General features: G+C 39.8%; 1 protein-coding gene across 1 annotated transcript in view; it reads left to right on the forward strand.

The window, feature by feature from the left end:
• LOC126237376 (dynein axonemal heavy chain 7) overlaps positions 1-17,226 on the forward strand; it is a 1,033,797-nt gene that overhangs the window by 190,252 nt on the left and 826,319 nt on the right. The window contains exon 6 of the mRNA XM_049947460.1: positions 113-241. Coding sequence (XP_049803417.1) covers positions 113-241 — 129 coding nt within the window. The remainder of the gene's footprint in view (positions 1-112; positions 242-17,226) is intronic.

The raw sequence follows: 17,226 nt of genomic DNA on the forward strand, positions 1-17,226 counted from the left end.
CCAAACAACCCAACCCAACTCCATTTAACAATTTGTGTGAGAACTCTTGATATGCTCAAGTACTTCATCCTTTAGCAAATTATGTTCTTACATTTTTATTCTCTTGTTGCAGCCAGTAATTCCTGAGGATTACATGCAGAAAGCAAAGAGTGCTATTGCGAATACATTAGAAGATGAGAGAATAGGTCCAGAAATGAGAGTCTCAGACTTTGATGACTACATACATCTTCTAAATGGAGAGGTAAATTATTAATTCTTACTTTAAATGTTAACTTCGTTAATTGTAACCAGTCTGTTACACTACACTGGAGAGGTTGATGTAAAAGATTGAATCATGTATTTTCATTGCATTTTCAAATGAATTGTTAAATTTATTGCTGCAAGGTATGGCTTTAGATTTCAAATTTAGACTAAAATGGCAAATATTAATAGTATATCAAATGAATGTACTAGAGCATTGCCATAGCCCTATTATTCTACCAGAAATTGTGGATTACTAAGTTGTATCTCTTTTGTTCTACTAGGAATTATAAAGTCCATGGCTACATGAAAAAGATTTATGTGGCAATCACTTATTCCATTATACTTATTGATATTGTACTTCAGATCACCAGGGAGAAAATTTGGAAAAGGATGTTGTTTTTCATCTGTTAGATATGTCTGGTCTTACTATATCATATACGTTACCTAACTACACACATCAAAAAAAGTTATGCAGCACCTTGGTTCCGAGAGTTCTGAAACTTGTACAGAAAATTGGAATAGAGATTAACATAAATGTAATTTCTGCCCTTTTCATTGCTCATGAAACCCACACATTGCATGTTGTACCACCATACAGCAAGACCTTCTGAAGTGGTGGTCCAGATTACTGGACACACCAGTATCTCTAATACCCAGTAGCATGTCCTCTTTGATTGATGCATGCCTGTATTCATTGTGGCATACTATCCACAAGTTCATCAAGGCACTGTTAGTCCAGATTGTCCCACTCCTCAATGGTGATTCGACATAGATCCTCAGAGTTGTTGCTGGGTCATGTCATCCATAAACAGCCCTTTTCAATCCATCCCAGGCATGTTCAATTGGGTCCCTGTCTGGAGAACATGCTGGCCACTCTAGTCGAGTGATGTTGTTATCCTGAAGGAAGTCATTCACAAGATGTGCATGATGGGGGCTTGAATTGTCGTCCATGAAGATGAATGCCTCACCAGTATGCTGCTGATATGGTTGCACTATCAGTCAGAGAATGACATTCATGTATTGTACAGCCATTACGGCACCTTCCATGACCACCAGCAGCATACATCGGCCTCACATAATGCCACCCCAAAACAGCAGGGAACCTCCACCTTTCTGCGCTCCGTGGACAGTGTGTCTAAGGCATTCAGCCTGACAGGGTTGCCTTCAAACACGTCTCCAACGATTGTCTGGTTGAAGGCATATGCGACACTCATCGTGAAGAGAACGTGATGCCAATACTGAGCAGTCCATTTGGCATGTTATTGGGCCCATCTGTACCACGCTGCATGATGTCATGGTTGCAAAGATGGATCTCGCCATGGACATTGGGAGTGAAGTTGCGCATCGTGCAGCCTATTGCGCATCGTTTGAGTTGCAACATGACATCCTGTGGCTGCACAAAAAGCATTATTCAACATGGTGGCGCTGCTGTGAGGGTTCCTCTGAGCCTTAACCCGTAGGTAGTGGTCATCCACTGCAGTAGTAGCCCTTGGGTGGCCTGAGTGAGGCATGTCATCGACAGTTCCTGTTTCTCTGTATCTCCTCCATGTCTGAACAACATTGCTTTGGTTCACTCTGAGACGCCTGGACACTTCCCTTGTTGAGAGCCCTTTCTGGTACAAAGTAAGAATGCAGACATGATCAAAGTATGGTATTGACCTTCTAGGCATGGTTGAACTAAAGACAACATGAGCCGTGTACCCCTTTCCTGGAGGAATGGCTGGAACTGACTGGCTGTTGGACCCCCTTCATCTAATAGGCACTGCTCATGCATGGTTGTTTACATATTTGGGCAGGTTTAGTGTACCTCTGAACAGTCAAAGGGACTGTGTCTGTGATACAATATCCACAGTCAACGTCTATCTTCAGGAGTTCTGGGAACTGGGGTAATGCAAAACTTTCTTTGATGTGTGTATAACAGCCTGTAAGTTGTCTGACAACTTGTATACCATCTTTGAAAGAAATGGTGGATAATGTTATCTCAGTATGCAAGATTAGCACATTCAACTGCTAATAGTATGCAGTAGCTTATCTTTTCTTGTGAAAGTGTAAAATGTATCATTGTCAGTGTGTGGAACGCTGCTTAAACAGTTTCCCGTATGAAGGTTTATGACAAACATGACTATCCTGATGTATCAGAAAAATGCTTGAAAGACTTGTTAAGGTCCATTTAGAGTGCTGCCTCAAATCTAAGGATTTACTTTTCGAAACCAGTGTGAATTTCAGAAGGGTAAAGAAACCATAGGCAGCTTTGTTATTCTGCACTCTGAAATTCTTCAGATATTCAATAATAGGCATCATCTAAGGGTGGTATTTATTGACATTGTGAGTGCACATCTTAATGCTGAAATTTCAACACAAAAATTGAGCAATATGGGCATCCCAAGAGATTTTGTGTTTCATATTCAAACCATCTTAGAGCAGCTTCTTGCAGCCCCATGATGCAGCCCCTCTCAAAATCATCTAGGTAGGCATAGTGTCACAGCTCCACCCATGCTCCCCAAATGTGTGGCCATCTATGTAAAAGTAATCATTGATATTACTGATGGTATACAACATACCCACTCAGTTTGCGGTGGATCAGTTGGGTCCTTCTGGGTGCAGCTCTTTTTATGACAATCAAAGTATGTAAGATTACAGAACAAATGCACTATCAATGATATGTCACTATCAGCATGTGCGATGCAAAATAATTTTATCACTTTGAATTACAGATACTCTCTTGCAGTGCTTGTATCTGCACACAGCAGTAATAACTCTTAATCATATATTAAACAATTTCTTTAGAGTGCATACATTTGCACAAACCAACTCATTTACCATGCACACATCATTATCATCTACTTATAAATGGAAACGTGCATTACCATTTTATCATAAACACTTTATGAATAGACAGTGTATAGTACTGACACACAGTCCAGTCACATTAAAGTGAGCACCGCCTATTTTTGATGCCAACATGCAATAATCAGTCACAGAAAGCAGGTGTCAGCACTAGCAGTGGAAAGTATATATGAAGTGTGTCGGGGGAGGTGGAAAACTGTAGTCATTGTCATAAGGTGGAAATGGAGTGATTTATTTGTCATCCAAAAGGTACGATCATGGCTTATGGGCCAAGGGTAGAAGCATTTCCAAAATGGCTAAATTTGTAAACTGTCAGTGTGCCACTGTGATTAAAGGATATGTGGATGGTAAAATGTAACTAACCAAAACTGGCACTGAGGCAACTGTCATGCACCATGGACCATAGATGACAGGGGTGAATGACGGCTGCAGAGATGTGTAGAGGCAAATAGACATGCAACTGTTGAGCAGCTGATTGCCCAGATGAACCACAGAGCTACCAACAGTATCTTCTCAGCAAATGTTGTTGCATAAATGCCTCAACAGCAAGTGCATGATTCATGAACCCATGCTGACTACTGTTCATCAACAATGAAGGCTGGAATTTACAAGCCAATACTGCAGTTGGACATTAACTGAATGCAAAAGGTAGTCTTTTCATATGGATCACTTTTTGTGCTCCATCAGTGTGAAACATCTTAAACCAAGTACCCTGCAAAAACTGTTAGTAGGTTCCATGCTGGAGGAGGGAGCATTATAGTCTGGGGAATATTTTTGTGGCACTCCCTGGGTGATCTTCCCATTCTGAGAGGTGCAATGGATCAACTCAAGTATGCAATTATCCTTGGGGACCGTGTTGATCCCTACATGCAGTTTGTTTTTCCTCAGCACAATGGCATCTACCAGCAGGATAGTGCAACATGTCACACAGCTCACAGTGTACATGTGTGGTCTGAAGAGCACAAGTGTGAGTTTACTCTATTCCCCTGGTCACCAAACTGCCTGGATTTAAATGCAATTGAGAATCTGTGGGACCAGCTCAACCCGGATGTTTGCACCATGGGTCCTCAGCCTGCAATAGAGTCAGTGTGGCTCCACATCCTTGTCAGTTCTTTCGAGAACCTCATTGCCTCTCATCTTGCTTGCCTCACTGTGGCCTATGCTGTGAAAGGTGGTTGTTATTCAGGTTTTTCACAAGTGGTCACATTAATTTGGACTGGACAGTGTATTTGCACCAATCAAATCAAATCAAACTCTTTTGTAAAGAATACGTCTTGATCCCTTTTTGTCAAGGTCACAATATTATCATTTTATCATGAATATTTCTTGTAATCTACGCATTTGTAGAAAGCAGCTCTTATCATAAGCATATCATGATCTATGTCAATATTGCACAACAATATCATTTTGGCTGCACTTTCATTATGATCACAACACAAGTATATTCTTTTAGTTTTACTAACACTTTAGCTTTTCAGGTTATCTTTTATCTGTTTTTGACATCAGCATTCACATCCATCTCCTCTCTATATCATCCAAATATCTCATTGGTACAAAACTTCTTTGATACATTACATTACCACTTTCTCTACCTTCATATCTAATGGGCATTCTCTGAAATATAACTCCTTCATCTTTTCCTAAATCTCTGAGCAGACTGGTATCTGACCAATTATTTAACGGCATACTGATTACTGTATTATTCTGCACACATATTTTCTTGGAGCTGTCATCATCCACAGTTCTACACATGGAGCAAAAGCAATCTCTACAACATTTACATTGTCAACAAATATGTAAAATCACCATAATAAATAAGTTTTGTTATATTGCTTTTTTCTTGATTAACAATACAACACTCTGTATTCATATTCAAAATCAGAACTATATTCTTATTTGTTATGTTTGTTCTAATAATATGTTTTGATTTTATCAGTATTTGAGCACCACGACCACTACATTTATCCAAAAATTTCAATTTGCTTTTCCATCAACAGCTACATCAGTGGCTTCATTATCACTGTGTAACACTGTAAGACCTTCATCTTTTTGTGCAGAAAATAATCAATCATTACCCCTTATTTGTGTCCAAACACATTCATTCAGTAACATAAATAATCTTTGAGTATCTTCACAACAGACTGTAACATCCTTGCTTCACACGTCTGGTGATCATAGGTAGACAAAAAGGACAAACGTCTGTTTTCACAATCAGTGACTTGACCATTACCCAGCATTACATATTGTCTTTTTGCATCTATTAACAGTATTTCCTTTTCTGGTGATATACATGTAAATAACTATTTCTTTGCATCTGCCTCAACAGGAAGTGGCTAAATTTTGTACACACCCATACACACTGCTGTCTACAAAGGGAATATTTAATACATGACCGAAAATATTGCCAGCAATGAACACATCTAGATCAATTACTTAAAGCAGCTGTTGACCTTTTTCCCCTGTTAATGCTATTGGGACTCTCTTGTCTTTAAAGTCATCTTTTTATAAACTCCAGATATTCAGCTACTTGCACAGGATTAATTATATGTGGTTCTAAAATAGCTTACTGTGCATTTGTAGTTGCTGTAATTAACAAATCATATTGCCATTCAAGCTCATTAAAGATGGGCATTAGCCGAATATCTGCTCATTAATAATTATCAACATAACAGCTCTCCGTAGTCTTGTATCAGTGCCATTCTCAAACTGTATTATATCTAACCGAGTGTTCCATTTCTTGGCTAGTGATCTGTTCATTTCTTGCTAAGGAACTTATTGTCTGATTAATCCTTGTTAATGTGGTGTTACAGTAGTAACTTTCTCCGTAGTCAACCTTAACAACTGTTTTTGTTCTCCCTCTAACATATCAGTTTTAGCCTTAAAATGAGATGTATCACCTTCATCAGGAATTCCAAGTAAAATCTTACTGATTTCCCTCCAAAAATTCATTACTCCTTGTTTTCTTATTCTTATTTCATGGTGAGTTATTTCCCCAGTTGGACTTTGAGATTTCTCTATTAACCTATATGTCATTGTATTGCTTGTTCTACATTTGCATGATCTAAAGCACTAATGCTAAGTAGATTGCAACTCACCATAAGGATGACACACTGACAGGAACAGTGAAAAGACTGTTACACACTAAGCTTTCAGCCAAAGCTTTCTTCAGAAAAGAAAAGAAAACACACACACATTCACACAAGGATATGCACACATCATCTCTATCTCCAGTGAGTCTTAGTCAGACTACAGCTATTGCATTGAATGAAAGCAGCGATCAGGATATGGACACAGAAGGAAGTTTAATATCATAGTATGAGTGGGGGAAGCAGAGATATGTCTGATAGAATGTGTAGGGACTAGAAGGTGTCAGGACAAGGCTGCCAGGGACAGTGTCGGTAGGCTGTTGGGTAGGGGAGGAGTGGAAAAAGAGAGGAGCAGGGAGGGGAATATGAAATGCTGAGTGGTTGGATTGGGCAGGTCTTGCACATGGATATTCCAGGGGGTTACGATTCCTGTAAGAAGGGGATGAGTTTGGGAGTGGCATAGAGATGGACTAGGATGCTGTGGAAGTTAAGTGCATGACAGATCACTACTTTAGAAGAGGTGGGAAGGATCTTGAGAAGGATGTTCCTCATTACAGGGCATGATGATAGATAATCAAAGCCCTGATGGAGGATGTGGTTCTATGCTTCCAGTCTGAGGAGGTAGTGGGTTAGGATGGGGACACTTCTTTGTAGCTGGTTCTTTGGGTTTGTGAGAGGATTGAGGATGTGTGAAGATGTCACGAGAAATCTGTTTGTGGACTAGATCTGGGTGATAGTGCCTATCTGTGAAGGTCTTTGTAAGACCTGGGCAAGGAAGTTTCTGTCGCTGCAAGTATGCTGTCCCCGGGTCGCCAAGCTGTATGCAAGGGATTTTTTGGTGTAGAAGGTATGGCAGCTGTCAAATTGCAGGTAGTATTGATAATTGGTGGATTTAATGTGGACGGAGGTGTGGAGAGAGACATCAGAGAGGAGAAGGTCAACGTCCAGGAAAGCAGCGCACTGTGTTGGGGGTCCAGGTGAAGCGGATGGATGAGAAGGTGTTGAGGTTGTGAAATAGTAAGGATAGGGTGTCTTGGCCCTGAGTCCAGTCATGAAGATTTCATCAATGAACTGGAACCAGACCAGGGTTTTGGGGGGTTACGAAGGCTTCCTCTAGATGTGCCATAAACAGGTTGACATAGCAGGATGCCATGTGGGTGCCCATAGCTGTGCCGCAGATTTGTTGGTATACCTTCCTGTCAAAGGAGAAGTAGTTAGGATAGAGTTAGTAGGGTGTGTGCGGAATGAGATAGTGGGTTTGGAGTCTGAAGCACATTGGTAGAGGTAGTGTTCATTAGCAGTAAGACTATTTGCATGAGGGATGTTGGTGTATAGGGAAGTGGTATTAAAGAGATAAGTGTCACCCAGGAGGTAAAGGGGTGGGGATGGTGGAGAGTCAGTGAAGGAATTGGTTGGTATCTTTAATGTGAGAGCTAGATTTTGGGCAGCTGGTTAAAGATGTTGGTCAGTGAGAACTGAAATTCTTTCATTGGGGCAACAATAACCACCTGCAATGGGGCACCCAGAGTTTTGGGGAGCATGTAGAAGGTGGGTGTGCAGAGTGTAATGGCAGTGAGGGGGAAAATGAATTCAGGTGAGAGGTTCTGGGAATGGCCTAAGGCTTTGTGCAGGGAGTGGAGGCTATGTTGATGGGATCACTCTGGCAGAGTTCATAGATGGAGGAGTCAGACATTTACCAAAGGTCTTCTGCCAGGTAGTCACTGTGATTAATAATGACAGTGGTGGAACCTTTCTCTGCTGGTAGAATGATTGGATGAGGATCCGTTTTGAGACATGTATGGCTGTCCTTTCTTCTGCTGAAAGATTTGTGTTCTTAGGATGGGGCCTGGGGGAAGGATGATGAGGCCAAGATGGATGTAAAGAATTCCTGGAAGGTGATCAGAGAATGTTTAGGTATGAGTGGTAGTGAGGGGGGGGGGGGGGGAATCATGATTGGATGGTGATATGATCTGGGAGAGGTAGGGTTCAGTGTTGGGATTATGTTGGCTTTGGTTCGTGGGATTGGTGGCAAAGAAGTGTTTCCATAGCACGGATTGGGAGAAGTAGAGTAGGTCTTTGACAAGTCCAGCTAGATTAAATTTGGGTGTAGGGCTGAAGGTGAGGCCTTTGGATAGGACTGAAACTTCTTTGGGCTGAGGATTTAGGTGGGAAGGTTAACAACAGGGTTTCAGAATTGTTTTGGCTCTGGATTTGGTGGAGGGTTGGTATACAGTTTTGAGGGATGTGGCAAATTGTAAGGTCAGCGTTCAGACAAGAGGGTTAAGGTTGAAGATTGATATAAGGGACACTGTTCATAGATAAGACAGTAGAGCAGACAGAGTGTGCGGAAATCCTTGTCCTTGTCTGCATGCAACCAGGATAACTGTGCATATGATGGTGAAATGTGACTAAAAAGATGACATCACTGATAAAATGTACACAATATTGTGAAAATGAAAGTTGCCACTCACCATATAGCAGAAATGCTGAGTCGCAGATAGGCACAACAAAAAGATTGTCACAAATATAGCTTTCGGCTATTAAGGCCTTCATCAAAATTAGCTGACAAACACATATACACACTCATGCAAACACAGCTCACCCACGAATGACTGTAGTCTCAGGCAACTGAGGCCACACTTCGGATTTGCATGAGTGTGTATGTGTGTGTGTGTCGTCTAATTTTGATGAAAGCCTTACTGGCTGAAAGCTATTTTTGTGACGACAGTCTTTTTGTTGTGCCTGTCTGCGACTCAGCATCTCTGCTATATAGTGAGTGGCAACTTTCCTTTTCACAATATTGTTGCATTCCACCCTGGATTTTCAATTGTTTGATATAATGTATGCAGGCATTCATAACAAGTTCCAGGCATATGAGCTTTCCTAGAAAGTCCTTGCAGGGTAACATCATTGTAATCGATAATTGGAAGTATAAGTGTTTGTACAACTTTGTTTTCCATGTCAAGAGAGATGAGCTTTTTATATTTTTGTAGTGCATGGAGAGATGCTGATGCATTCTTGTATATTGCAATTTCTTGCTCAGTCCACTTAAGATTTTAATCTATTACTACTCCTGGAGTGTTTGCCGAAGGAGAGGAGTTGATATTTGCCCATTTCAGGTTAAAGATGGTAAGAGTCCCAAAATTTTAGGCTAGTGAGCCTAGAATGACCAACTAGTACTGCTTGGGTTTTGGATGGGTTGAGCTTCAACCCTGTATTGTGTGCCCATTTTGAAAGTGCACATGGGTTGGTATTTAGATTCTCAATACCAGTTGTCAGGTTTATTGGTTTTGCACTTAGATACAACTGGACATCATCAGTGTATATGTGGTATTAGCACAAAACCGATGGTGCATCATTTATATAAAATGAAAAGAGTACAGGACCTAATACTGAACCATGTGGGATGCCTGAAACTAAATGCCTGCATTGTGACTTTATGACGCTGGACATGACACACTGCTGGTGAGATGTTAGGTATTTGGGAAACCATTGCACTGCACTTGGTGAGAAATTAGGCTGCTAAATTTGGCAAGTAAAATTTCAAAGGTGGCAATGTCAGTAGCTTTGCTGAAGTCTAAGAAGCACATGATAGTTGCTTCTTGTGCGTCCATGACAAGCTTCACATCATCTTTTACATTTATTAAGGCAGATGTTCTGCTGTGATGTTTATGGAGACCTGATTGGTACTCATCTAGTAACTTGTTTTTATTTAGACAGATTGTAAGTTGGGCATGGTCTATGTATTCTAAGGCCTTGGACAGTGCAGTATGAACACCAGTAGATCAGTAACCGTAGGGCGCTGTCCCAATGTACTTTATAGGTAATGAGTTAACTAGTCCCTGTTTCCAGTCCTCAGGGAAATCACTTGTGGTTAAGGAGTGGTTGAAGATATCTGTTATTGTGAGCATAGTGGGTCAATTTGGATCATGATGACATTGTGTGCAGCAGGTACTGACTGATACTCATGATAGCATTTTTGAAGGTACTGCAAGTAACAAGCCTTAGGTAGACTTCTTTGTGGTTACAATTGTTCACCCCCAAGAAGTAATCAATGAGTCCCTGTTTCATTTTTGGTTTGATTGTTGTTGTATGCTATGTAAAGTACTGGTTCAGTTCTTCAGCTGGGACAATGGGATCAGCTTCAGCTTTTACTTTCCCAGTACCAAGACCATGCATGGTTTTCCATATGACAGCTGGTCTGCCTCTGTTGCCTGTTAATGTGTGGGCATGCCTAATTTCTGCATTTCTCAGAACTTGACTGGTTGTGTTGCGCTTCTGCTTGTAAACGATATGGTTTCCATGAGTGGCATGTGGTTTGTATGTCCAATATGCATCATCTCTGAGATTCTTGAACTGTTAAAACAGTTAGCCTGGATGCAAGTTTCCTTCTTATTGTTCAGGTCTTTATGGGAGGAGCATATTTGTCATATAATTGAGCAAGTTTGTTAGAAAATCCATGAGGTTTTCTTTTTATGTCTTAGAAGGGAATAGAAAATGCTCTGCAAACTATTTCTTGCACCTCATTTGCAGGTTCTGGTAAATTAATGTGTTTGAAGTCTCAATATGTAGTCAGTTGCAGTTTCTTTCTGGGACATTCTAGCAAGTATGTCACGAAAATTATGTCAGTGGTGGACATTGTAGTGATCCAGCTACACATGGCTAACAAAATTAAGACCTAATCTGCCATGTTATCTAGTTCAGTAATGAATCAAGCCATATGTAGTGATTGTGACTTAGCCCTGCCACTAAATTTCACCAAACTACTATAAAACACTGAGTCAGTCCTGCTCATTGCAAATCTGGTAAATTTCACCAAACAACTATAATACACTGAGTCAGTCCTGCTCATTGCAAATCTGGTTTGGTGTGAAAAGAAACACTCTCTGATTTCTACTAACAAACATTTTTGCCTAACATTTAGTTCTGCATGCACAGTTAAATGTGGTACAACTGCATGCATGTATGGCTACGATGATGTGGCAATAGAACATTTACTTCTAATTGAACACACAGTGCTCAGTCTGACACTTGTTACTATGTTTACTCACATGTGCATATTGCACCAGTCAAGTGTAAGCTGCTCTGCTGCCATTGGCTGTTGCATTCACCTTAATGGTGGATCCCACAATTTGAACAAATGTGATGCCTAAATAATTGCACATTAAATTCGTTCACTGAAATTACAGTGCAAATGTGTTTCACACTTGCCAAAAGCAAGCAGTGGCAGCAGCACTAAAATATGAATGAAAGAAGTAGGCATAAGATAGGAAACAACTACAGTAATGGAGGTCAACAATGTCTACATTAATTAAAAAATTTCACTAATGTGCCATTTATTTTAAAGAAGAAGCAAATTGTAGATTAGTTTCTTTGAACAAGTTCCAAAAAGAAAATTTACGATTTTAATAGTTGTTTTAGCCTTTGGTGGGAGCTAAAGCCTGTTACAATGTAGGCAGTGGCGTGCAATGTCGTTGGCAGCTTATCATTGCAGACAGCATGTTGAAATCAGCTCCATCAGGTATAGATGCTACAGATGGATTATCTCATGTGGAATTTTAGTTTCTGCTTGGCGACAATTTCATCAGTGGCGTATTACAGGCCACTGGCTACTTGGATGCTGTTGCAGTTGTTGCCAAAATTCAGCTTTACATGAGCAATTTATTATGTCTCTCATGCACAACACTGAAGTAACACAGGTCAATAGAGGGTTTTAAAGTTATTTTGATCACAGAATTATGGCCTGTTCATTTACCAAGAGAATAACTATTGGTGGTAACATGCATATTTATAATAAGCAGTTTCTATATGCCTGTGGCATAATTAATGGTTCATGCACACAGTAGTCGGCAACAGTGTGAATATGCATCAAAATTAAAAAGAATTTAAAATACACATGGCACAGTCACAGAGAACACAGTTCTTTCCAGAATACTGTAACTACAATGTTGTCTGGTCATAGCTGTATTGTCGTAGTTACGCAACACAGTTTGTTTGCCAGTTTTACACAGTCCAACTTCTCTGTCTGCTTTAAACATTTTTACATTCCAGTACAGGAAGGAGCAGAAATGTATCTCATCATTAATCAGTTTCGTTCATACCATTTGTTGCACAACATGACATAGTCAGCACACTTGTAATCTCCTTCCCCCTTCTCAGTACCAACATAAGTCCACACATGCTCTACTCACACTGTTCAATCCTCACAATCAATATCCTGATTGCTCTTGCTCTGCTTGTACAATATCTCAGCATACATTTAACTTTACAATGTCATTCCAATCAAAGTTATTGCAATAAATGATAAACAAATAATCAAAGTATTTTACATATTTAGTAGACAAGAAAACTGAATTACAAGTGTCCCAAAGGGAAATAATATCAATTGAATATTATTATTTTCAACAAACAGTTACTCATTACATTATAGAACAAAATAAACACTATACTATACCACCAGAAATTCATGTGCAACCAAGAAAACAGAAAGAAAGCAAGAAAGAAAAAAGAAAAAAAAATTCTTATATAGGTCGCAAGTAGCGATGTCTTCACAACATGCTTGGAGCAAATGTTTGAGAGGCATGAATTACTCTGAGGTTTCATTGCAAATATATCTATGAGAGTGTGACTGCTGTTCATATGATGGTTAAGAGAAATTGAAGTAGCAACACATTTGAAGAAGAAAACATTCACTTAAATTTGATGCTGGAAGGACTGTTGTACAGAAATTTTATTTTAGTGTCACCAGTTATAATTATATGCTCATATGTCGATTTGAGACGTGAAAGATGAGTTTCAAAGCAGGCAAACCCACCTACTTTAGCAGGTTTGTAGAGGATACATATCTGACACTTTCTGTTAAGGGATTTTATCCCAACAAGCGTGTATTCCCCTTATTTGTCTTTGTTCCTGTTGGGTTTGCATAGCACAGTAGATGATAAATCAGAGCGTACCTATGCTCCTACTTCATCTCTGTGTCATTTACAATTGTCATGTCTTAGAAAAATGTAGACATTTAGATTTACAGAACTTGTGGGAATACTTGGTTTGAGGCAGGTCTCTGATACAAGTATTACATAGGCGTCTGTGTCTTGAAATATTTGATGGAATTCATTGAGATGAGCTGTAAAGACTAGACAGTTGTGTATGCAATATGGATCTTAGTGTGCTCTCGTACAAAACTCATGAGGCTATCACTGCTGGATATTAGAGACTATGTACCAGTGAGCATGGGGGAACAAAGCATACTGGGACACTTTGAGTTAGGGGAGTGGAGTTTCCTGAAAGAAAAGAGACAGTTATCATCAAGGAGAAGAGAGGTTTTGTGGCCAAGGCCAGCAGGCTTTGCAACAATTGTTGAATAGCTAACTGTAGACAGGAGAAGAAACTTGGTAAACAGAGCTACAGTAGTCTGTGCACAACAGTATTGAAAGCAAGATAAACAGAATATGAAGAGAGTGTACTATTGACAGTTCTATGATGAGTAACAATACCAATATGATGATAAGTTGATAAAAAAAATGGAAATAAAGCAGTGAATTGAACGTCTGAATGAGAGCGTGGTGAGAATAATGAGGTACTAATGGAATAACAAACTGTTTTGGTAGTGGAAGTATGAAAATTGAACAGAAAATTTATAATTAGTACTAAAAGTAAATCTAAACAGACAAAAGATGATGACACCAGCAAACTGTTTTAAGGAAAATATTACAAAAAATAACTTTACAAAATGAAGACAAAAACAAACACGCAAACTAGAGGCAGTAAGAGTTGGCGTGTTTCTAGCTCCTGAGGCACAGACATTTGGGTTTATCTGCATTGCAGACTGATCTTTTCCCACTTTTAGTCTTCACCATTATCCTGCCGTCCTTTTTCCACACATTTTGTAGCCTAAATCTTGATAGCGTGCTGTTCAAAATCTTTAGTTTTTCAGAAGTGATATCCTAGCATATTTATCAAACCTGACATCATGAGTTTGTTCTTCATTCTGAAGATTTCATATCTTTTACTGTATGACAATAACTTCAGTATTATGGCACTAGGTTTTGAAGATCCTGGTGCCTTACACCCCATTCTAGACTTCTGTCTATGTCATTCAGTGTCATGTGCAGGCCCAGCTTCTCTCAGGCAAAACTGATCACTAATTCATCCATCGGAATTGTCTCTGGTGTTCAGGAATCCCAAACAGTCTGAGATTATTGCACTTCTGATATTGTTCAAGTATGTCAGATTTTTCTTTCAGCTTCTGTTTAAACAATTGTGCCCTATCGTCGTTTTCTTTTTTCTTTTAAAGATTTGCTCAGAGCACAGACCTCGCTTGCATTCATCTCCAGAGTCTCCTATATTTTGGCCATCACTGGTGCAGTGACAGCATCAGTGGTGGTCCATACAATGAGCCCAACCATGTCTCTTAACTGTAGTGTGGCACTCAACTCAGTCTTAATGAGTGCAATGACATCAGAAATGCCAGGTGGTGTGACCACAGCTCCCGATGTCAGTTCATCTGCGAACTGGTTATTGGTGATGCTGCACATTGTTCATTAGTTATCCATTTTAAACACAATTCCAGATTACGGATTTGCAGAATCAAAAGCTAATATGACACTGGGCACTCACCACATGGTTCTTGTGGTATATATAGAACAGCCCAGCTGTGTAATAACACCTCCAAAATTGTTGTAAACTTGCGAGCTGAACTAATGTGCCTCTCCCAATTGCCAATTAACTTTGCTCAGTGATTATAATCATATGCAATGGACATCCTCCACAGAATATTTGTAGTTGATTTGTACCTGGCTCGAAAAGCAAGAAAAGCATAAGAGGCCACCAACACACAGGCAGTCATCGCCTTGTGCCTTCTCAAGTCCAAGCACCAGCTGCAGAAGGCACTCATTAACTGAGAATATCTTTCTGCTTCCACACCACATCCATCATAGTGTCATATTCATCTACCAATAGTGTTGCCAGCCACCAAAAAGAGCACTGTCAACCAGGGAATAGCTTGCTTTTGCCTAGTACTGGTGGAGATTGAGGTAATTACATCAACAGGCAGAAAAGACGACGTGTTGTGGATGCTCTCTCACTTCACTGCCCGCAGCCAGCTCAGTTCAGTTCCTGCAGCATAGCCATTCCTACTGTGCCAGCATTTCCTGCATTATGCTATAGAGCACAGTTTCATGGGTTGTTTTTTTGAAGACAACAGTTCCGTCTTAGCAATTGCTATTTATGGAGCAATAGATGTAATCAAACGAAAGTCTGCGCACAATTACTTTCAGTCATAGTGACAATATCATAGACTGCAAAATTAATTAGATTTTATTGTATTAGATACCCAAGATAAAATGAAATTCATCAAACTGTTACCGAAAGTAAAGTAGAGTGTGTATCATAACCCTTATTTGTTACTTGTTATTTGTTATTGTGTTACCACATTTCTGTTTTAGTGCCACCCTGTCAAGCATATGTTTAATTAGTGATAGTAGCATGCAGCCTATTACCCATTTTAATGAACTGTAGCAGTAAACAAGTTTTCTGCTTCTGTGGATATTCAGGCTAGATTAATAGTAACATTCAGTTCCAACATCAGAACACTAACTAAAAGTGCAGTTTTGTCTATGAGTAAACTGAGGCACTGCCGTTGCTGTCATTTATTGGCTGATCCATAAGTTTGTAGCGTTTATCTATAAGTATAACAAGCACAACAGATACACAAAATAGAGACTTGTAGTCACCAATAATATATTCTGCTTCATTGCTTACAACAGTCCGTCATTGTTGGCATAACTTTTTGATTTCGCAGCTGTAGAAATCACGCAGTTTTGAGATGATGAACTCTTCAAGCCATGTTCAGAGTGCATTTTCATACAGAAATAAAGTTCCTTGAAGGTTGTTTAATACAGAGAGGAAAAACTGAAAATCTGAGGGCACGAGATTAGGTGAATAAGGTGGATGTGGAATGGCTTCGGCACCAACTCATATATAGTGTTTTTTGTCAGTCCAACAGAATATGGGCGTGTGTTATCATTGAGTAGCATCACTTCATGTTTGCAAGACATCTCCATTGTTGACAAAAAATGTCAGCAGTGATTGTTACACCTTGGGGGAGCATTTCATAGCACACCACACTGTCGCTGTTCCATGAGATACATAACACTATCTTTTGTGTATGTGCTCAGGTGTTTGCACAGGCAGTTGCTGCCCTGTGTGTGCTCTACTATTCCTTTCTTTTCCTTATGTTAGCATAAAGATACCATTTCTCATCAGCAGTAATGAAACAGGATAGGAATAGATGGTGTTGCTCATGAACCAGTTAATGATGAGCAAGTGGAGATGCACATATGTCCACCAACTTTGGTTTTGTGATTTGCCGTACCTTTACACCCAATTTTTGAATCTTCCCCAGTTCAAGCAAATGTCACATGATGGTGGAATGGTCACAGTTCATTACTTTTGCCAGTCCTTGAATAAACTGATGCAGATAATTGTGGATTAATGCATTTAAATGATCTTCATCAAACCCCAGAGGTCTTCCTGAACATAGAGAGTCAATAATGTCACAACAATGCTCTTTAAATGGCTCTGAGCACTATGGGACTTAACATCTGAGGTCATCAGTACCTTAGAACTTAGAACTACTTAAACCTAACAAACCTAAAGACATTGCACACATCCACGCCTGAGGCAGGATTCAAACTTGCGACCATAGCGGTCGCGCGGTTCCAGACTGAAGCGCCTAGAACCACTCAGCCACACCGGCCGGCAATCCTCTTTGAAATGAGAGAAACATGTTCTTGCTGTGCTCTGTCCAGTGACATTATCTCCAAACATGTGCAAATGTTTCTGGCTGTCTCCACTCCTGCTACCACTCTACTGAACTCAAACAGAAGAATATGTCAAAACTGTTCTGATTTCTCCACTTAGCACTCCATTTTCTAGCGCCCACAGCTCCACTGACTGTATCTAAAAGACAAAATGCAATATGTAAACTCAAATAGTAATAGTGAACTAGATATAAAATGACAATTGATAATGAACCCCTAGTAGCTGGAAT

The sequence above is a fragment of the Schistocerca nitens genome, chromosome 2 (assembly GCF_023898315.1).
Source record: "Schistocerca nitens isolate TAMUIC-IGC-003100 chromosome 2, iqSchNite1.1, whole genome shotgun sequence".
Classification (NCBI taxonomy): domain Eukaryota; kingdom Metazoa; phylum Arthropoda; class Insecta; order Orthoptera; family Acrididae; genus Schistocerca; species Schistocerca nitens.